This window comes from Hevea brasiliensis, chromosome 5, assembly GCF_030052815.1.
Source record: "Hevea brasiliensis isolate MT/VB/25A 57/8 chromosome 5, ASM3005281v1, whole genome shotgun sequence".
Taxonomy (NCBI): domain Eukaryota; kingdom Viridiplantae; phylum Streptophyta; class Magnoliopsida; order Malpighiales; family Euphorbiaceae; genus Hevea; species Hevea brasiliensis.
Window position 1 is genome coordinate 3455079 of NC_079497.1, and position 23245 is coordinate 3478323.

At 35.1% G+C, this 23245-nt stretch overlaps 3 protein-coding genes and 1 long non-coding RNA gene across 8 annotated transcripts; 2 read left to right on the top strand and 2 right to left on the bottom strand.

Annotated features, from left to right (window-relative positions):
• The first annotated feature begins 820 nt into the window (after window positions 1-820).
• LOC110652498 (glucosidase 2 subunit beta) lies at window positions 821-13329 on the top strand. Its single transcript, XM_021808111.2, has 14 exons — window positions 821-1035; window positions 1150-1263; window positions 1606-1701; window positions 2750-2989; window positions 4053-4231; window positions 5334-5640; window positions 5743-5847; window positions 5932-6033; window positions 6136-6193; window positions 6310-6378; window positions 12166-12253; window positions 12568-12629; window positions 12714-12765; window positions 12852-13329. Exons 1-14 carry the CDS (start codon window positions 924-926, stop codon window positions 12912-12914), a joined length of 1647 nt encoding a protein of 548 aa, XP_021663803.2. The 5' UTR covers window positions 821-923; the 3' UTR covers window positions 12915-13329.
• A 1215-nt stretch (window positions 13330-14544) lies between these two features.
• Window positions 14545-16336, bottom strand: LOC110652508 (E3 ubiquitin-protein ligase SIRP1). 5 transcript variants are annotated; one of them, XM_021808139.2, is made up of 2 exons: window positions 16205-16336; window positions 14545-15771 (listed from the first exon to the last, which is right to left on the bottom strand). In XM_021808139.2, the coding sequence occupies exon 2, from the start codon at window positions 15747-15749 to the stop codon at window positions 14697-14699; it is 1053 nt and encodes a 350-aa protein (XP_021663831.2). In that variant the 5' UTR covers window positions 15750-15771; window positions 16205-16336; the 3' UTR covers window positions 14545-14696. The 5 variants fall into 5 exon arrangements, with proteins under 5 accessions (XP_021663831.2, XP_021663819.2, XP_021663837.2 ...); XM_021808127.2 differs by lacking the exon at window positions 16205-16336 and adding an exon at window positions 16026-16173; XM_021808145.2 differs by lacking the exon at window positions 16205-16336 and adding an exon at window positions 15953-16006.
• A 139-nt stretch (window positions 16337-16475) lies between these two features.
• On the top strand, window positions 16476-18730 carry LOC110652555 (uncharacterized). The gene is made up of 2 exons (XR_002494444.2): window positions 16476-18178; window positions 18392-18730. It is a non-coding gene; the product is annotated as an uncharacterized LOC110652555 (long non-coding RNA).
• A 95-nt stretch (window positions 18731-18825) lies between these two features.
• On the bottom strand, window positions 18826-20582 carry LOC110652546 (expansin-A1). Its single transcript, XM_058146634.1, has 4 exons — window positions 20440-20582; window positions 20206-20335; window positions 19800-20112; window positions 18826-19626 (listed from the first exon to the last, which is right to left on the bottom strand). Exons 2-4 carry the CDS (start codon window positions 20330-20332, stop codon window positions 19323-19325), a joined length of 744 nt encoding a protein of 247 aa, XP_058002617.1. The 5' UTR covers window positions 20333-20335; window positions 20440-20582; the 3' UTR covers window positions 18826-19322.
• Window positions 20583-23245: the final 2663 nt, after the last annotated feature.

The window sequence follows — 23245 nt, forward strand, 5'->3', positions numbered from 1 at the left end:
TTTATTAAACAACTCAAAAATGGCCAAATTCATCATTCTACTAATAAAAGGGTTTATAGTAAACTTAAAAAAAAAATAATTAATCTCTTACAAGAATGAAAACAGAATATTTGACCTCATTCGTTTAAAATAAAACGGAGTTAAATTCTGGTTAATAAAGAACTTCCTTGATAAAAATGTTGCATATTAAAATTGGCGTTTTTTTGAGTTTGAAAGTTGTCGCTTAATTTATAAAAATTAATTTATAAATATACAATTTTTTTAAAGGGTGTTTAATTTAATTTATGAAAATTAATTTATAAATATTAAGATAATTTTAAACAGTATTATTTAGTCAAATTATTTATAAATGACTAATCAGTAATTAATATATTTAATAATAAATAATTTATAAAAATATTTATTTATTATTAAAATATTAAAAAATTATTAAATAAGATATTTAGTAAAATTTTAAAATTTAAATGAAAAAATATAATAAATTATTTAATTAAATTAATTTATAAGGACTAAATTTAAAAGTTAACCTTCATCAATTTATTTGTTAACTTATAAGCTGTGAAATAAAAAAATGTTATAAGTAAATAAGTAAATTTATTTTTAAAGTTTATAAACTGATTAAGTTTCAAATTAATTTATAAATTAGATAAATAAATTATTAAATTTTTTACAAATTTAAAGAAAAGTGTGAAAAATATTTTTTACAAAATGAAAATTTTTAATAATGACAAACTGTGAAATAAGATGAAATAAATTATTGGCCTCTGTCAACGGTGTCGTTTTCACGTCTCCATGGAACCCAGAAATCTTTTCCCTTCCTGGAGTATAAGATGCTCTAAAATCGTAAAAATCGATATTGGTTGCTTCAACAATTCTTTTGCAGAATCGTTTATGTTCTTAGATAGATATATGCACTACCCGAAATGAAAATCAATATCCTTTGTTTCTCTCTTCTGATTGGCATTTTCTCTCTGATTTCCCTTACCCAATCATCTTCTTCTCCTTCTGTTTCTCTCCTCGGAATCCCTCCTCAAGGTACGTTTTGTATGTACCTTCATGTGCATGTCAGTATTAAGTAATATTTTTGTTTTCTGAAAATTTTGTCTTGAGTCGATAATAATGGAATTGGGATTGGTGAACAAAACCCAGATGAGGATTACTTCAAAACGGATACTCTAAAGTGCAAGAACGGATCCAAGAAGTTCACTAGAGCTCAACTCAATGATGACTTCTGTGATTGTCCTGATGGGACTGACGAACCTGGTCTGTCTTCTCCTTCCCTTGATGGTTGATAATAATGGCTTTGTTTGTTTGTTTCTATACAGTCTTGCTATGATTTCTGGTTTGATTTATTAATATAGAAACTACTTAGAATAGTAAGTTTTTTGAGTTTAAATGTAGACGTTTGAATACATCTGTTTAGTTGAATTTTATTTATTTGTTTATATTATTTTATGAACATGGGGAAGACAAGTTAGCTATTTAAAGGAGAAATGATATAATGCTTGCTTACCGTTACATGGTCAATGTTGCTATTCAGTGGATCAGAAGAATTTTGCAGTGTATCAGTCTTTTTTAATGTTTATAATTGCAATTTTGGTGCAGGAACATCAGCATGTCCGCAGGGAAAGTTCTATTGTCGGAATGCTGGGCATCTTCCTGTTTCATTACCTTCCTCAAGGGTGAATGATGGCATCTGTGGTATGATTGGTCGTATAATTGTGAATCTGTTCTCATTTTGTGATTAAACTTTGTTGAGTTGCTCCAGTTGATTCTCTCAACTATGCTCTTCTTTCTACATTTGTCTCATTCTGTGATTAAACTTGGTCATGTTGCTAAAAGCATCCTGACATGAAAACTAAGAATATAACTGCAGGGATAAGTGATTTTTTTCAACTTAATTTAGGAAAATGCAGCTTAATACAGTGGAGAATGTGATCGCCAAGAACTAACTTATTAGTGAACTATCTTAGAGAAGGCCAATGCATGATCGATGATTTTCATAAATCATAAGTGATTTCAATTATACAGATAGGCTTTTTTTTTTTTTCATAAAAGATCTTTAAGGTGTCATTGGCATGGTAGATAGATAAGAAGCTGCAGTTCATAAAGAAAAAAGAAAAAAAAAAGATATGACAGCTGAAGATATAGGTGGTTTGCTTCAAAGTTCAAGGTCAGCATCTGATTTCATGTTTACACAATTGAATCTCTTTTCCATAATTAGCATCTGTAATTATTAATTGACCATGTTTTCTGGCGAGATATTGATCTCTTTTGTGCTCTTCATCGATACCTTTGAATGCATTTCTATTTATAAATTCTCACTGGTTCTCTCTCTCCCTCTTTCATTATTTTTAAGAAAGAAGTTACCAATAAAGCGTGGGAAGATTTTACTAATATTGAAGTTAGCAATTTTAGCTAATGCCTTCACATAATTGGAAGCATGTCCCTCTTCTTCTGTTCCCTGTTTTTATATCTTTATTTTAATAAAGACTCCTATTTAACTGTCATTTTTCTTAAGAATGTAATATAATCCTATCTTGTCTTTTGCCATGCTGTTTGCATACTAAAAATCTAATAAATGTAATTCATAGTCATTATTGCTGTGTGAGTATTTCATTCTGAGTCATTATATGTAACTTTCTTTGTGGAATTTATGGTTAAGCATCTTTTGGTTATTTTCTCATTTTGATAAATTCTGCATATCTATTTTAGTTACTTTTATGATCATTCTGTAATGTAAAAGCAGATTGTTGTGATGGGAGCGATGAGTATGATGGTAAAATGAACTGTCCAAATACATGCTGGGAGGCTGGCAAAGTGGCCAGGGATAAGTTGCAGAGAAAGATTGACATGTTTAAAGAAGGTGTCACCTTACGGAAAAAGGAAATTGAACAAGCAAAACAAGTGCTAGCCAATGAAAGAGAGGAACTGTCGAAACTGAAAAATGAAAAGAATATTCTTGAAGGACTTGTTAAACAGCTCAAAGGTAATGCTTTGACATCCTAGTTCTTTTCTTACATTCAAGATTGAATCCTCTTGGTGATAACAAATCATTTACAATTATTGTAACTATCACCCTAGTGTAGTAGCCTTTTCCATATTCTTTGTTCCCATATCTTCAATCCATTACTAAATGGGTGGGAAAAGAAAACTGAAAAAATAGATACAAAATCAATATACAAATAAAAAAAGTTATCCAGATCAATTGATTGAGTTGTGGTTTTCATTTTACAAAATAGATAGCTAACCAAGTTGAAACAAATTTCATATATATGAACAGTAAAAACTAAAAACCAATAAAATAACATTGATATAAAATTGATAAAAAAAATAAAAAATTCATTTATCAAATCAATTGATTGAGTTGTGGTTTTCATTTAACAAAATCGATAATTAGCCAAATTGAAACAAAGTTTATATCTGACCAATAAAAACTGAAAAACCGATAAAATCGGTTAAAAGGTATTTATGTGTTGGTTGCTTAACCCAACCATGCACACTCTTCATCTAATGAAATTTTGGTATGATATTGGAAAATCACATATATGGATATTTATGTACATATAAATACAAGATATATTTCAAAGTGCAAAAGAGGTACAGTCATGTATCTTTGTGTGTAGACAAAGAAAATTTTAACCATAATCAGAAGGCATATTAACTAGTTACTGATGCTTACTTTAGATTTGTTTTAATCATATTAGGAGGCTTGGAAAGAAAGAAAATTGTTAAGGTTAAAGGTGGAATTACATATTATTGACAGGATCTCATATAACAATACTCTGTGTCAACATGAGCAATCATCTTAAGCAAAACAAATTCCTTGTTGAATATCTTCATATATTTTATGTTTTGGAGTGTTTGGAAAGCACAACATTCCACTATTTGTGTACGAGTCCATAATTATTCTGTTAAAGAAGCGAAAATTTTTTTCCTTCTTGATCTCTTTTGTTAACTGAAACTGCATTCAAATCTGGAAAAATGATCTTTTGAATAGGCAAGGGATAGAATTTTCTTATCTTATTTCATTTATTTTACCTTTCGCATAGTACACAAGGAGCAAATTGAGAAGGCGGAAGAAACGGAGAGCAAAGAAAAAGAAGAAAAGATGGAAAAACTTGCTGAGGATCAAGCCAAGTCTGGTGATAAATCTGATGGTGACCAAAAGGAAAGCTCAAGCTCAGGTGATGGCAACATTGGTCTGTCAGATGAATCTTCACTAAATAAGGTTAGTTAATATGATGCCTGTATTTTGACTGTTAATAAGAAGAGAATAGCCACCTTCACAATTCTCATGACTTACAAGAGCACTTCATTTTATAGACTTTTGTCCCTCTTTGTTGATGTGGAGGATTCCAAGTCTATTTTAAACAATTATCATTCTTGATGTGCCCAAAATTTGCATTTTTAAACTTAAATTAATGATCTCAATCAATGAGTTCAAAATGAAGGTGTTCATGAGGCTGGGATGCCTGCTTCTTAAAGATTTTACACAAGATGATCTCAATCAACCACATTCAAGCTTGCTCATTACTAAAGGAGCTTCAAAGTTGAGCACAAACTCGTTAGTCAACATAGACAAATGAACAAAACCAAGCCTTTTCCAAGCCAATTTTGAAGCTTTTTATGAATGGATGGTCCATTTGCATCCCTAGTCCTGCTGATTTTGAAACCCTCCTTTATTTTGAATGAACTTCAGATTCCTTATCAAAAGGAGAAAAAAGAGTTGAAAATGGAGATGCAGGGGAGAAAAACAGAACCATCCTATTATGGCACATATAACAAATGGATTATTGGAATTGAGAAAAGATGTCATATTCCAGAAGGAGCCAATAATTCAAGATTGAAATATAAGTTGTGCATATCTTTAAAGAAAGTATAGCAGAATCACCAGAAACAAATCATGGTGTTGATGAAATTGTTTACTACCACAATGCCTTCAGATATGTTCTTGTTTCCCAAAAAGACTAGAGAATTGTTAAAGATGAATCTCTAGACAAAGTGCATCTTTTTTCTTTCCAGACATCTTTTTTCTTTCCAGATGCTTCTTGACCAGCTCTTAAACAATCCTCTCCTGGCTTGTGCTTCCATTGGATTCCATAAGATAGTGGCTTCAAATTGTGCACGAGAAGGAACAGCATTTGTGCAAGCCATTTTCTGATTCAGGCTGAATTCTGTGCAGGACACAAGGATTGAGAAGAGTTAAAATTCTGTTCCATGTAGTTGTATTTTGTTTCATTCATTCATTTATTTATTTATCTTATGACTTTACGTATTGTTACTAGTGGGGAACTTTGACTTTAACTCTTAATAGTATTTGTTGCTTTTAGCGTGACAAAGATGAATATGAAAATACGGAGGGGTTGCTGAAAGATGGATCTGAAAGCACAGAGAGGTTATCAAAAGAAGAGCTGGGTCGTCTTGTTGCTTCACGCTGGACAGGAGGAAAAACTGGACACCAGGAAAATGAAATTGTTCCTGCTAAAAGTAACGATGGAGGCAGCAGTGAGACTTCAGAGAGCACTAATAATGAAATTTTTTATAACAATAATGACAAGAAATTGTCTGTAGGAAATGATTTTGATGGTCCCTGTTCCATGTGCAAGTCTGGCTTAGAAGAGCCAAAAGATTTATATGGTTGGCAATTGTTTGATCTTATGTATTAGTTGTCATTCTCCTCCGCAGTTTTGGCTCTTTTTTCCCCTTTCTTAGTTTTGTTCTATTTCATGATGTTTTCAGGGATAAACACTTTGAGGAGTTCATCATGGTTGGAAAAGATAAAGGATACCATACGGAATATATTTCAATTGGTTAATCTTTCTCCACCTCTTGTAGATAAACTAGGTAAGAGTTGGTTCCTATTTATACTAGCTCTTAACTATGATAAGTGTATGAAAATGCATTTTTCTCACTTTGTTGTTTGTGCAGATGCAGATCGTGTTCGGAAGGATCATGATGACACCACTTCAAGGTTGTCTGATATAGAGGCAAGAATAACAAGTTTGACAGAAAAGTTAAAACATGACTTTGGTAATTTACAACAGCAATGACTTCGAGTTAAACTGTTAATTTTTTAGCAGCATGCAATTGATACTTTTCTTCGTTTGCTCGTATCTATTTGTTGAATTCCAGGTACACACAAGGAATTCTATTTGTTGTATGATCAGTGCTTTGAAACCAAGCAGGACAAGTAATAATGCTTCCTTCCCACCTCCTTCCTCCCTCCATTTATTTTCCTTGGTTTAGATGGCTACTATTTTATCATTCTCAGTGTTTTACTATTGGCTTGGTTGTTCTTCATTTCAGGTATGTGTATAAAGTTTGCCCATTCAAAGAAGCAACTCAGGAGGAGGGCTACCATAAAACCGAACTTGGGTATTTGTTCATGCAATTTTTATGGTCCTTTATGATATATGTGTGTAGAAGTTCTGTTTTATCCTTTTTCCCCCTCTGTTTTCCCTCTTTTCAAATCCCAGCTGCTCATTGTTGGCAATGATTTTGAGTAGGAGAACTTCTGGACATAGGAGCTAACATGGTTTGACTCATTGATAGTTTTAAACTTAAAAAAAAAAAAATCAGCATTAACATTCATATAGAGACTTTAAAATCATTGATAATCAACAAGATGTTGGTGTAATTTTTTAAAAAACAGTGAAAAAAGGAAAAACAAAAAAAAGATTGAATGACAATGTCAAAAGAGAATGAAACTTTGAAACAATTCAATAAACGTGAAGATATAATATTACATGGGGTTAGCTTTATGTTAGGGGCAAGCCCATGCAAGCATAACACTATTCCTATTACTTAGTCAATTCATAAAAATGTTAATTTGACATCAAATAAGGAAATAAAATGAAAAGACTGTTGAATTTTAACATAAAAGCTAAGCGATAAACTTATTTTTGGACAAATTAACGGCATCTGGCTTATTTATTTGGTGACTATTCTAGGAAGATGCCTCCCTAGATGTTGGAGTGGGACCATGGTTACCTAATTCGCTTACCTTTCTGCGTACATGTGTACCAAAGCATGGTACTTCGGCGTTCTAGAATGCTGTGGTATGCGTTCCCATTTACTAAAATAGGGTTTCGAGAAAGAACAGGAAAAAGAAAGAAGCAGAAGGAAAAATGAAAGACAAACAGTGAACGAGAAGAAGCAGCAGCAGCAATGCGTAGGAGGAGGAGGAAGAAGAATAAGAAATGCTGCGAAGGAGGAGAAAGATAAAATGGGACTTTTTTTCATCGTTGTTGGGGTTACGTGAGAGTAATATTTCACTAATTGACTACTTGGATGAGAGGTTATAGGAAATACAAACACTTATAATTATTAATTATATTCTTCAATTAATGTTATTTTTAATTGTAGAAAGAGATGATTCTCCTTGATTTCAATTAATCTGTACATGGGTATATATATACAATTGATTTCTATTATTGTGTTCTATTAATTAGGAAGAAATCCTTAATAAGAAATCCTAAATAGGAATACAGAATACAGAATATACAGAGAAATAATATAGTGATTGACTTTCCATGACACTTCCCCTCAAGTTGGAGCATAGATGTTAATCATGCTCAACTTGTTACAAATGTAGTCAATCCTAGCTCCATTCAGAGCTTTTGTGAAAATATCTTCTAACTGCTCTCCAGTTTTGATGTGTCCTGTTGAGATGATCTATTATTGAATCTTTTTACGAACAAAGTAACAATCAATCTCAATATGTTTGGTCCGCTCATGAAACACCGGATTAGAAGCAATATGGAGAGCAGTTTGATTATCACACCACAATTTCGCAGGTAGGGAGGTTTTAAAACCTGTCTCATCTAGTAATTGAAGTATTCACATTACCTCACATGCTGATTGTGCCATGGCTTTGTATTCGGATTCAGCACTAGATCGAGAAATTACACTCCGCTTCTTACTTCTCCAAGACGTCAAATTTCCTCCAACAAAAACGCAATATCCAGTAGTTGAGCTCCTGTCAACTTTAGATCCAGCCCAGTCGGCATCTGAAAAACATTTAACATTCAAATGCCCATGATTACCACATAACAAATCTCTTCCTGGAACGCCCTTCAGATAACACAAGATTTGTCCCAAGGCTTCCCAATGAGCAACAGTTAGGAAAGACATAAACTGACTTATCACACTAACGGCATAAGCAATGTCAGGACGAGTGACTGTAAGGTAGTTCAATTTTCCTACCAATCTCCTGTATCTCTCTGGATCTTCAAACAATTCACTATCCTCTGCTAACAGTTGTAAATTTGGAGTCATTAGTACACTACAAGGCTTAACACCTAATTTTCCTGTCTCTGTCAATAAATCGAGGACATATTTTCTTTGGGACAAGAAAATACCCTTCTTACTTCTCATAATTTCAATACCTAAGAAATACTTTAACAATCCCAAGTCTTTGGTCTGAAACTGGGTTTGGAGGAAGGTTTTAAGAGATGAAATACCTGCAGAGTCACTCCCAGTGATGACAATGTCATCCACATAGACTACCAGGAGAATTAGACTAGCCTTAGATTACTTATAAAATACTGAGTGATTACACTTACTCTTTTGCATACCAAATTCTTGTACTGCTTCACTGAATCTCCCAAACCAGGCCCTAGGACTTTGTTTCAAGCCGTAAAGAGACGTCCGAAGCCTTCAAACTTTACCTAACTCCCTTTGAGCAACAAACCCAGGTGGTTGCTCTATATACACCTTCTCCTGAAGATCACCATGAAGGAAAGCATTCTTGATATCCAATTGGTGCAGGGGCCAATCATATGTAGCTACTAAAGAGATAAACAAGCGAACAGAAGTAAGTTTAGCTACAGGAGAAAAAGTGTCAGAGTAATCAACTCCATATGTCTGAGCATATCCTTTTGCTACAAGGCGTGCTTTTAATCTAGCCACAAAACCATCAAGATTTACCTTTATTGTAAATACCCATTTGCAACCAATAGCTTTCTTACCAGTGGGTAAAGGTAACAGTTCCCATGTACCATTAGCATTTAAAGCCTCCATTTCCTCTTTCATAGTAGCACACCAGCCAGGATGAGACAATGCCTCACCAACAGTATTAGGGATAGGAACAGAGTCTAAAAAAGTAACAAAACACCGAGAACAAGAAGACATTTGATTATAAGAAACAAAAGAAGAGATAGGGTAAGTGCATGAATGTTTACCTTTACGAAGAGCAATGAGTAAGTCTAAATCAGAATCATGATCAATATGAGGTACAGGATCTCCCAACGAAGTAGCTGGTGGAGGATCTGAGTGAGGAATCTCCAATCTCTTGGAATAAACATAAACAACGGGAGGTCGAGTAGGTCTAGAGACAAAAGGAACAGGCTGTGAGAGATGACTAGACATTGGTTGGACAGTATATATTAAGAGATCATCCTCCTCCCCCTGACTCTCATACACAGATGATTGAGGAAAAAATAGAGTGGACTCAAAAAATGTGACATCTGCAAAAACAAGATAACGATTAAGAGTAGGAGAGAAACAGCGGTACCCTTTTTGCAGTCGGGAGTACCCAAGGAAGACACATTTGAAAGACTTTGGATCCAATTTAGTAACCTGTGAACAAACATCACACACAAAACAGGTACAACTAAAAATACGGGGTTCAACAGAGAACAAAGATTTTATAGGAAACAAAACAGTATAAGGAATATCCCCATTAAGGACGGAAGATGGTATACGATTGATAAAAAAATATGCCGTAGAAACTGCATCGGCCCAAAAGTGTTTAGGAACTTTCATCTGAAAAAGAAAAGCACAAGTTACCTCAAGAAGATGCCGATTTTTTCTTTCGGCCATGCCATTTTGGGATGGGGTATCCACACAGGAAGACTGATGAAGAATACCATTTTGTGTCATATAAGACTGAAATTGTGCTGAAAAGTATTCTTTGGCATTGTCACTTCTTAATATGCACACAGAAATATTAAATTGAGTTTTGATTTCATTACAAAAGGCACAAAATATAGAAAACAACTGAGAACGATTCTTCATTAAATATAACCAGGTAACACGAGAGTAATCATCAACAAAAGTAACAAAATAACGAAATTCAGTTTTAGAAGTAACAGAACAAGGACTCCAAACATCAGAATGAACTAACTCAAAAGAGGATGAAGCTCGTTTATTGACTCTAGACACAGAAGGCAAACGATGATGTTTTGCAAACTAACACGACTCACATTCTAGTACTGATAAAGGCTAAAACTGAGGACACAGCTTCTTCGTGGTAGACAAAGAAGGATGGCCCAATCTACAATGAGCTTCAAGAGGTGTTAAGGTACTAGAGCAAATAAGCGACTGCGGTACATGATTTTCTAAAATGTAGAGACCACCTGATTAGAATTAGCCTCTCCATTATGCTGATTACTTCTGTTGCCTGTAATTCCTCCTCTACTTCCTCTTCTATTACCCTGTTGTCCATTTGGATTATAGCTAATAAGAGCACTACTGGCAGGCTGTGAAAATTGGGTACTCTCTGTATGAAGGACCCGTGTGAACGTTTCATGCAAAGAGAAAATCTCAGAACTGGAGAGAATCTATGATTTAGCAGTCTCATACTCTGAAGGAAGGCCTGCAAGAAAACTCATAAAAGCCGGTTGCTCTCGTTGGGACTGCTGAACTTTCACATCAGGACTAAAAGGCAACAATACATTAAGTTCTTTATATACCCGTTTAAAATCTATATTAATAAGCCGTGAGTGACTTATCCTCTTTCTCAGCACGGTAGAATGCCTTACAAATATCATAAATACATGAGATATTCTCTTTACCAGAATACAAAAAATCTAAGTAATCCATCAATTTCTTAACAAATTCACAGTGATTAATCAAACTAATTACCTCACTGTGAATCGAGTTCCGAAGCTGCAAAAACAACCGAGCATCATCCCTTAGCCAAGTTTGTCGTGTAACATCCATAGGTGGATCTTTAGTGCGGTGATCATCCTTATCAATGTTACGCAAATGGACCCTAACACTCTTACTCCACTCCAGGTAATTCGAACTATTAAGTTTGTGTTCCGTGATCTTAGTCATCACCGGAATCACATCGGAAATAACATTCTTATTGTCTGCCATTTATTGAGACACAGAAAACTGACCAAAACGCTAATCCAAAGTGCTTACAGTAGCAAAATAACCCAAAACCACAAATCAAGCAAATACCGAAATAGGATCTAAGAGTCAAACCTCAAAAGTCCTTTAATGGTGTACTGGATCAAGCAACAGCACACAGTGGTGGAATGAGGGGGTTGAGGCGACGCCGGCAATGTTGATCGGAGTCGAAAAGGCCAGTCGGTGGCCAAGGTCTCTCCTGAGCTGGGTGGTGAGAATAAATAGTCACCCTAGATAGATGACCTGCTCTGATACCATATAGAAAGAGATAATTCTCCTTAATTTCAATTAATCTGTACATGGGTATATATAAACAATTGATTCCTATAATTGTGTTCTACTAATTAGGAAGAAATCCTAAATAAGAAATCCTAAATAGGAATACAGAATACAGAATATACAGAGAAATAATATAGTGATTAACTTTCCATAACAACATTAAAAACAACAACAACAACAATAATAATAATGATAACAATAATAATAATAATAATAGGACTTCAAAATTTGAATAATGTGTTTGTTATGTCAAAAAATTTATCACATTGGTTAATTACTCATTTTAAACCAATATTTTTATTTTTTATAAATATATTATGCTAAATAAAATTAAAAAAAATGAAATGTGCCAAAAAAAAACTATAATTTGCATGCCGTGATCAAATTGGTGTATCAAGTCTACCCCCTTATGTACCCTATATTTAATTAAGTGGCATGTCACGTCTTCATAACCATACCATGTACCAAGGAGTACAACATTCCAAGTAACTATGTGTGGGACCATGTAAGATGATAGCAGCACCATGCTGTAGGGTAAGCTAATAAGCTTCAGGCTCCTGAACTTGACCCTCTTTCTGAGAACTCTTAACACATGCATGCGTGCATGCATGCAACATTGGTGCAAAAGTGTGCTCGATTAGTTTCAGGCTTAAATTGATGGTTCAATTCCAAAATTCTGCTTATGTTAATGTCTTTGTCTGAAATATGTAATTTTTCCCCCTTTTTTCTGATCTACATTTGTAGGGAGTGGGAGAAATTTGAAAACTCATACCACATCATGCTGTTTTCTAATGGTCAGGGATGCTGGAATGGACCTAATAGAAGTTTAAAGGTACCGTACTGGCGATCTTAAGATTTTCCTAAACTCTGATCAGTTTGATGTAAATGAAGCTATAATGGATGTAGAGGATGCTTGAAACTTTTTCAAGTTTATGGTTTATTTTAGCAGTCTAGATCCTCTTTAATAAAAAATTTCGTTGGTTTCTCTTTGGAATCTGATGTTGATGGTCATGTCTTTGGCATCTAGCCATCTACTGTTTGACATTGATTGACAGAATGGCTCGTCATCAATGGGACATGAACCATTTGAAAGAACCCTTTTGATGATTTTAAAATATTTTTCAATAAATCCATTAATTTTAACAGGTCAAGCTTAGGTGTGGACTGAAAACAGAGCTGACTGATGTGGATGAACCAAGCCGCTGCGAGTATTACTCTTTCTCCCTTGCATCAGTCTGTGCACATGTATACATGCATAAAATTTTGTCTCACTTCTTTCTTGTTCATCGCAGATATGTGGCTTTGATGACAACACCTATCCTTTGTCTGGAAGGGAAGCTTAAGGTAGATGTTATACTTAATCAGCAGGCAACATCTTGTTCTTTAGTATTTTATTATCTCACTGAAATGGAAAATATTGGGTGTGACAGGAACTCGAACATAAACTAGAAAGTTTATACGAACAACAACGAGATGGCCATGATGAGTTGTAGGCTGCCCATATGCAAATGCTCAAGTGCTTTTGACCATCTGTCATGATGTTTTTCTGAAGTGGCCTATGAAGTACTCTTTAGTTTATTTCATGATACAACTGCATTGTTTTTTCTTGAAGACTTATCAAAGTCTTGCAGCAGGCCGCACAAAAATCTTCTACCCTATATTCTTTTGTTGATTATCAGGAGGCCCTCATCAAGTCTCCTACTTCAACTTGTTCTTATAGGCAGCTGGGAAACTAGTTTGGGAATTTTCACTGAGGTATAATATATTTGTAGTGCATTTGCAATCCTTTTTCATAACTTAATACCATTAGTTATTATAGAGTGATTTTGAATAAGAGACATGGAATCAGTTGTAGCAGTTTTGGGAGTGTAATAACTTCCTATCAGCTAATGATATCTAGGCTTTTTTAAGTTGGTCAATATCATGTTTAAATTTCATACTTGCATATAATCAAATAATTTCTTATTGAGGGCCTATAATTATATTTAAGATTCATGGTGAATGCCACCAAATGGGGCTGAGGTGTTGAAACTTTTGTTCTGCTTGATTTACAAGCATTGAGGCATTCACAGCCCCTTTTTCCTACTGGTATTCTTGACAATTGGCTATGCTTATACCATATTTAAGACTTTATACTAGTGTTTTGTTGTGATCATTCATTCTTAAGATTATGGCCCAGTAAAATCCTAATTTTGATTCTTGATAATAAAATCTACACCCTTAAATTTTATTGTATTGTAAAAATCCAATGTAATTATCGTTTCTTTGTTTGGCTTCCAAGAAAACGTTTCCCAGCAACAATGGGATCAAATGAAGTTTTTAAGTAATAATGGGGTACTAAACGAACCAGAAGTTTCAAGTACAAAAGCCCCCAAACCATCTTATTAATCCCTAATCATGCCATCACCAAGTGCAATGCCACCAAGTTCCATTAAAGCCCCATCAGTGTTAAGTTCAAGCAACCAGCAGGAAGGCAATTCCTGTGAAACCAACCATGAGAACGCGGAACTGAAGAAGGGCTCGCATTTACCATCCTGGGAGACACAGAAATGCATTCCTTTGAGTGGTCATGCAGTGAAGAAATTCCAGCTGCCTTATTTACCATCCTCTGGTGCCTGTTTTAGGTTCAGGCTCTATGAGAGCTTCTCATAGTGAGTCAACAGAAGAAACAATTTAACATGCCTTTCAGTATGCTAAGAAGAAGGGACTTTGCAAGCCAGGAGATTCAGTTGTACGTATTGCACGAGATTTTTATTGCTTCTGTGATCAAAATCCTGCTTATACATTGATGATACTGCAAATAATTTGTGATAAGCGTTCTAGTTATAAAAATTTTAAATGCATCATCTTTATAATATCATTAATTTCAGTCTTTCTGTATAGCGAGATCTGTCTTCTTTTTCATATTAGTCAAGATTTATCCCAGATGGAAACCAAGATAAGTAATTTGCCAAAATTTTCCTGGAAAAGATTCCCAACTGAATAGAGAAAATAGTATTTCTGGGTTTGGTTTTTCATGGTATAGAACTCCTGTGATCAATAAATAGAAGAGATGATTATATCCTCTTAGCTAACACAATTCAAACTGTAATAGTAGTTTTCTAAGTGAAGCAGAGGAACCAATTAAAGAAAGCCAGCAAAATTGCATTAATTCTTTGAACAACACCGAATTCCTCACAGGACATATGTGTATACATAGTAGGCAAATTCCTCACATGAAGAGCTAAACAAAAAAATCATATCTAAAAGCAGCATGTTTATGCATACAAGTATCTTCAAGTTTCATCTGTATGAGATGGATTTCCTGGCATGGCTTCTGTGGAAGATGCTGAAGTAGAACTCTCACCACTTTGGGATGCTGACAAAGAAAACAATCCTTCAAAAGGCCATGGAACAGGGATCCGATACCTTCTCCCGCTGCCTATTCCTTCCCCTCCCACTCCGGTCATAGCGTCATTGTTCTCCATTCTCCCTTCACTGCTTCTTGAGCTATTTGCTTGAATCTTGGAATCATCAGAGGGCATTTGGAACCTGCAAACTGGGCAAGAACTGTGAATCTCCAGCCAGGGAAGAATACACCCACTATGGAATTTATGTTTACATGGCATCTCTTTTGCTTCATCTCCAATATCAAACTCCTCCAGGCAAATTGAACACTGCAAACTCTGCTCAACAGCAACAGTTGGCATTGCTTGAACTGCTTCCTTTTGTGCAGGAGGAGTCCCATAGCGGTTAGGATCATTTTCTGACAAATGCTGCAGCAATAAATCCAAACCAGGCCCTATAAGGTAGTCCCCAAAAGAACTTGCCATATTGCGAATTGGGTTTTCGGATTGGTTCATTTCAAAAGGACCTTGAAGAACTAAGGCCTCTTCATTGAAAGGATTAACCAAAATCACACTGTTACTACTGTTATTGCTACTATTACTCTGCCCATTATTTTCAGAATTCTCTGAACCCGAACGAAGATCTTGAAGCATACCAAGGATTGAAGCCGGGCTTCTCCTCCTCCTCGTCCTCCTAAACAAGGATCGAAACTCACTCTCGAGTTCACCATTTTCTTCTTGTGCATTGCTGCTATTATGTTCTTGAGCTCGTGCACGAGAAGGACCTAAACCACCCATCAAACCAAGCAAGATCGGAGCCCACAGAGAGAATGCACGTTCTGATCCAAAATCAATGCCATCGTTATTGAGGTCTCTTGTGCTGTCCACTTCTTCCACGAACCCGCTTTCACACACTGGGCACTTAATCTCAGCTTCCATAACCGGAGTCACCATCCTGGAGCACATGTGACACCAGTATCGATCAACCATTGCATCCCCCATCCCCCTTTCTCTATGAGCCAACCTGATCCAGTTGTAAAAAAAAAAAATTAATCAACAGAAACAAAAGCAAGAAACCAAGACACATATATACAGAAAGAGAAAGACCAACTAAAAGCAGATTGTTTGAATGTCCAAGAAGCAAGCAACATCCAAAATTCTAACCATGATCCACTGGTTTTATGATTCTTTAAGAAAGTATATACTTAGGATCATGATCATCTTCTACTTCTATTACCCAAAATAACAGAGGTATCAAAAAATAAAGATGATTTATACCCTCTTCCAAGAGTAAATCTACTTTCCAGAATACATAGGAAATGAAGCAATTTACAATTCTGTCATGTCAGAAAAACAGAAGGATCTTCTGTTCCTCTTGACTAGACAGAAAAAAAAAAGCAAAAAAAAAAAGAGTTTATGAAATAAAATTCATAAAAGAAAGAACATTATCTTTGCACCTTATGGATAGAGGATGTGGTTTGATTTGATGTTAATCTTATCGGGTCTGCTTTTTCTTGTAAATAATGAGGTTGGTTGGTAGAGAAAGAGAAGAGATGGTGTCCTCTCCTTTTTCTCTCTAAACTTGTCAACTTTTTAATATAGATTAATGATTTTATTACCAATCATTTGCACAGTTGTAATTGATTTGATTGCGACTAAATTAGTACCAACTTGTTCTTTTTTCATCGAAGTTTTTTTTTTTTTTTTTTTTGTGGCTTTTCATGCACCAGTGTGCCCCATTGGATGGTAGTGTTCCTTTTCTCGTTGAGAAGAGCTCAGCACCTCTAATTTATATCTGAGAATTTGACTTTTAGGCCAATTTAAAATTAAAATTATATCGAAATTAATATGAATTTGATCCTTTTCTTTCTCTTTTAAAATCGGATTGAAATTTATTCGTTTGGTTTAATTCTTATAAAGATTATTATTTTTTTTTAACAAAGAAAATGAAAATTGTTGGATGGGATTAAAATTGGACCAATTTGTATACCTCTTCTAGTTTGATCCCCTTCATCATAGATCCCATTTTTAACATGAAGAGCAACAGAGTTGGGAACCAGAAGAAAGATAGACACCCAAGGATTTGTGTGATTTTGAGATTTCAACTTTCTCTGCAAAACCTTACTTGCAAGCTCATCCAATAGCATTAGCATCATCCACTGCATCTTTTAAGTTTTCATTAACCAGTTCTGCAGTGCTCCTTAACTTGCTGCTCCTCTGCATCTTCAAGCACTGCTGCAATTTTACTCAACAGTAATCTCCAGCTTTCCTAGCTCCTTCTCAGTCCTTAGCACCCAACCACAACTCATACTCATCAAGCTTTGGAGAAGTTTACTCATCAACCAAAACCTGCACACAAGCAGTTAGAACTATATCTGCCATTTCCAGAAATTATTTAACAGAAGCTCACAGAACACAAGATTGCTGCTTTTGGTAGATGAAAATAATTACTCTTTGAAGTTTGAACTGCAACAGCAGCAATTGATCCTTTCCAAACCAATCCATTCCACGCAAGAAAGACTTTGTCTTTGCCTTGAATACAACTCAACCCAACTTTGACTTCACCTTGTGAAGGAAGAACAAAACAATTATTATTTGAAGTTTGAATTGCGACAGTGGGCCGTGGGAATTGATCTTTTCCAAGTCAATCCATTCCAGATAAGAAAGAATTTGTCTTTGCCTTCAATACAACTCAACCCGACTATGACTTCACCTTGTGGTAGATTAACAAAATGTCCATGGAAGGAACTAGCAAAAACAGATTTAGCTAGGCCCTAGATGTTAAATGAAGGGGGAAAAGAATCCAAACACTCAATTTGAGTTAGTAGCATGCTACTGTGGATTTACTATCTATAACCATCACAATCTCATCATCATCACAAAAACACAGGTTCTTGCCTGTCTTCAGTGAATGTTGCACAGGCGCAAATAACAGAAGCATGATTCATACTGCATTAGATATATATCTTTGGCTTGTGAGGAGCAAGAGCTCATATTGTTGCAATTATAAAACCAAAGATTTCTCTACTATTCGATCAACACCCATTTGCATTTTGCACCAATTATCATTTTCCAGAATGTGAAACATTTTCAAAAAGAGAAAGAAACATAGAATCATGCAAAAATATGGGGAAAATTTGTTCTTTTTTTTTTTTTTATGGCCAATACTACTTCCCATAAATACCCTTATAACAGAAACGAAAATTTAGTAATATGGAACAATCTTGAGGGCATATCAGGAATCACAATGTAATGAGGCAGCAGAGCAACTATTTGAAGAAAAAACCCTAACACAGAAGAACTCATTACTTGATCTTATCTGAGCAAGGAAAGGACTCTCTCTTTGAGGATAGCATCTCTTTTTCGACTCTCAGTTGAGCCACCCTCCCATATTCTATGGCCGCTGGCGGCTACACTGAGAAAAGATAAAGGTGTTAGCTTTTCTCCCAATTAGAGGTCCAATCCTGCGATGAAGACTGCCTGCGGTCAGAGCCCAACTTCGTTCTACCGATTGGGCTGTGATGGCCTCGCGGGCTAATCCAAAAAAAGAAACCTTTTATTGTGTTTGATTTATTTGTTTGTTGGATTGATTGACTTGCTCACACACTGGATTTTTCCCTTTTTTTTTCTTTAATTTTGGTCAGTAATGATGAAGAAAGCTTCCAGAGAGAAAGAACACCCGCTCTGCGTTCTGCTCCCCTGTTCAAGATCCAATATTCGACCAGTGAACGTGAATCCGATTTCTAGATGGAGAAAAGACAGATTTGGGCTTGGCGATGACAAACAAGGCAGGCCGCAACCCAACTACAAGAGCTCTGTAAATGGTTTAGTTTCAAACGACAGGTCGTAGACGCATATAACAATCTTGCACTTAGGAAATCAAATGATAGATTGGTGCTCTTACAAGTGTTGTTTTTGGTATTGTTGTTGAAGAACTTCAAAATAGCTGTTTAACATAATATAATTGTGGTTACTTGATTGAAGATTGTTCGTTCAACAATAAAAAATGATAAAAAAAAAACACTTGAACTACATGTCGTTTGATTATAAGGCTTCAATGAAGAAATTGGAAGGAATATTTAAATGGGTTCACAGAGTGTATTCAATCTTTCATCTCACTGATAGAATCTATATGATACAAAGTGACATCTCACGGTGACACTTCCAAGCTAAAAGCCTAAAACACACTGAACTAGAAGCTCTCACACCATCAACATCCTGAGAAGGAAATTAACTAGAAATATCTAATAACCTCCTCTTCTCTATAATACCACAAATGATTTATGGGATTAATCCCAACCCTGAAAATTGTATAGGGAGAGAGAGAGAGAGAGACCCTTTTCATATTTCACACCAATACAAACCAACCTTTTCATAGGGTATGAAGAACAGCAACAAAAGCATTTAGGGGCCCATTGCTATGACCACCATTGTCATTATATTACAAATAATATCACATTTAAAATTATACAAATCTTTTATAATTAATCAGTACTAATCACCATTAGGGGCTGTAAAGGGTTTAAATTTCTCTTCTAAGTGATTTTGGTTAGTTTTAGGCCCAGGTTATAAAAGCTAAAACTGTCTGCCAGTGAAGGTTTGGCCAAATGCCCAGTTGGGAGGAGCAACATTGCTGGAGATGATAGAGCGTCCATCACTTGTTGCGACCTTGAAAGAGAGTGCTTGACCATTAAGGTAAGAGTTGCTTTGCCAATTTTGGCCCCAGTTGCGAGACATTGGTTGCCAACCAGTTCTAGATCCTTTGATGGAAACAGATACAACATCACCAGCACCACCAACATTGGTTATAAGCACAAGGTTGAAGTATGAATGACCATTTATAGTGAACCTTATTCCTCCAATTTTCCTACAAGCAACCCTGCAGCCAAAGTAGAGAGAGTGCAGTTGCTTTTAATGCTTATATAGTTAATCAATTTATAGTAGATTGATTGGAGAAAGATGCTCTGCTATTGGAGAAAGATGCTCTGCTACCATCTTAAACGTTCAATTACACTGAAAGCTTAAACAACTGTAGAAAATTTAATGTTTTACCTTCTGTATTGAACAGGGACTATCCCTGCTTTGAAATGAGCTATGTGTTGAAAAACAGGCTGAGAAAGATCAAAGTGTTGCAAAGGAGGATTGCACCAGCCTCCTGCATTGCTTGGGAGAGCATTGTTGGGTGGGCAAAAATTTGTTGCTGTGACAATTATGGAACCTGTTAGGCACCACCTGGCATCATTTACACACCTGATTTCAAAACATGCTCCACAAGTTAGTCCATTGTTGAATAGAGCAGTGCTCAAAGCAGCTGTGTTTGTCCCATAGCCTTGGCTGTAAAGGTTTCCATAACCACAAGCTCCACCTACAGCAAACCAAGAATTGCTTGAGCCAAGAACTACATAGTAAGGAAATGCTTATTCACAGGTTTTGATTGTGTTGGCTTCTTTGTTCTTACCCATTGTACCAGAAGCATCACCACCTCCATAGAAGGTAGCATGGGCGTTAGACCATCCACCTGCATACCCATGAATTCTTTTGGTAATGGCTAGGAGAGTTATCAGATAAATTCCAAGAAAATCCATTTCCTGCAGAATGAGTAAAGAAAAAAAAAGGTTCAGAATTTAGTAACCCTATATTTTTGTGATGATATGACAGCATAGAAGAGAAATAATGAAGGGTTTGTGCGTACAGAAGTAGTTAGAACTTAGAGAAATCAGATTGGATGGCAGGAGTCAATGGATAGGGAAAGGTAAGGGATGTATGGGAGGAAGAAGCTGTATTTATAGATGTGCAAAGAGGAAATTAAGCAGTAACGCTGCCAAGCTAATAGCCCATGTATGCAGGATTAAATTATGGAATTAAAAAATAAAAAAATTAAAAATTAAAAAAAAAAAAACAAAAGAGAAGCATAGTTGTCACCTCTTCTATGCCTAGCATTTTATGGAGTTGTCACTTTTGCCGCATGCTTGAGAAAGAAAACTGGAAAAGAATATCTTGATTTTTTTTTTTTTTTAAAAAAAGAAGGAACATGTCTGCTTGGGAAAGCATTCGATTAGCAAAAATGACTGTTTTCGGACGACATAAAGCCTTAGCTCCATTGCTTGTCATTATGTGCTGTGTCTTATTAAAATTAAATTTCATGTTTGTGCTCTTATTAGCCTGCTTTTCCTAATTCTTGCAAATGATCCGATTTGAACCAATCAGTTTCAGTTTTAGTTTGAGGAGAACTGCGTCAGCCAGAAGAGATAAAAGAATCAGATACAAGGAGCTAGTAGAAGAAGGAATTAAAAAAAACTCTCGTCTTATTTTTGCATTGTTAATTCTGTATTTCCCTCTCAACAGGTTCAAGATGCCAACAGGGAATCTCTAATGGAGTTTGCATGTGGTGGGAAAGTTTCAGATAACTAGGAAAAAATATTTCAAATAAAAATGATTGGATGTCTGTGAAAGTTAGAAAGATAAGGGAAAAAAAAGGGATTGCACCGACTTAGTTCTTTGAATCTGTAAACTTGTATGGATAAGAAGAGATAATGCTGTGATGTTGCAGAAACAAAAGAGAAAAAAATCCCCCTAAAGACAATTAGAAGTTAAAGCATATGATGCCATTTGAATTTCTGGTATGCTATTCTTCTAACACATCTGAGGGGCACAAAGTTCAACCTCTTACCCTTGTTACTCGCTATAGAACACTTTACAATTCCTCTTCAGAACATGCTATCCTAGAAGCCAATGCCTAAGCCAAATTATTAGATAAAATCACACAGCTTGTTGGTGTTGGTCACAATTTGCATTAGATGTTGTGTTATGTCAATAAAATGTTTAATTTCATTAAAAAAATTATTGATTAGTTTTCATTTAAAATGAATTATATCATGCTGTGTTCAGATTAGGTGAATTTGTATTATAATATTTGAATGTCTTTTTACAACTTGTTTGGGAGGAAGTTTTTGGAGGCAAAGGGATGGATTTTCAAAGTATAATACTTGTTTGAGAGGAAGATTTTTTAAAGGAGGTAAGGTTTTCGGAGGTTTCGAAATATCCAAAACCCTCACTTTACCTACCAAATTTGTGAGTTGGGAAGGTTACTACCGTACCTCGCATTACCTTACCTTATAAAATCATCCTTTACTCTATCCAAACACACCGTATGATAAATGGATTTTATGTGATATTCAAATCTTGCAATCGGGTAATGTTCAGAAATAATCAGAATTGCAAGCAGAAAGCAATCAAATTGCTTTGCATATAGCAGACTAAACATTGTGGAAAATAGGTTTTTGTCTGCCATATCTTTCTCATCATGCTATTAATTAGTTTTTTCTTCCTCTTCCTAGCAATCTTAGCTGTGTCCACCTGATCATACTTCATAGTTTCATGCTGCAATTCCATCAAGAACTATGGATCTTTACAGCTCAATTGTACTTAAACAAATAAAGAAATATTATTTAAGTTTGAAATAATAATTTTTAAAGATTATAGACAAGGGTATAGAGATCATCCCATCATAACAGCAGATACCCTGTAGAGATCAATCTGGATTCTGCAATTTCTCATTCAGTGACTATAAACTAACAAACCAGTGATGAGTTTTAGCCCCATGATATTATAATTATCTTCAAAATCGTGAGGTTTTAGGTTCGAGCCCTAATCAAAACTAATTAAACTAAAAAATAAAACCATAATTAACAAATATTGTGCCATTAGAATATCTTTGGCAGTTCACTTTCAAGAATGAACAGAATCCAGCAGAAGCACGTATGATGGGAAGTGAAGTTCTCAAACTTGAAATGCATAGAACAAACTGTTGTTTTCATAAGCAACCTACTGCTTCCTGTACTTATTATTTATTTATTTATTTTTGTACATTTTGAGGGGACAGAGCCAAATGCAAGGGACATCATATGACGAGTAAATATATGATGCTCTAGTAAAGAACAAACCGGCTCATCTCATGAACTATCCATTTAAAATCAGGACAAAACATCAGTTAGAAATGCAAGTCAAGGCGAACAATTTTATTTGCTTCTTTCACCTAATTCATATTCCCTTCTATTTGGCAGCATCCTCACTGTCCAAGAAAATTGTAATACATAGTCTACGTGGGATAAAACCAAATTTAAGCATTACTTATAATCCGAAGGCTTGCAAGATTCTAAGAGAAATCTATTAGAGATAATAAAATTATTTTTGAGACCCTCACTTATAAATTTGAGTTTGTAAGTGTTTTTCTTGATCTAATATCAAAGCTCTCATCTACAAATTTAAATTTTTAAGTTGTTTAAACTTTTAAGTTGGTAAATAGGAGCGAAAGCTATAAGAATGGTTTTATACATCTAATGACTAACCCCACAAGAGATGACAGGTCTTTTGGCAACAATCATATCATAGCAAAGCATGTTAACAAAATAAAAATAGAGCTGAGTCTAGTTGGTATTTATATTCCAAAGTGCACATGGGATCACATGGCCACTCGTTCAAGCTGTAGTATCATCCTG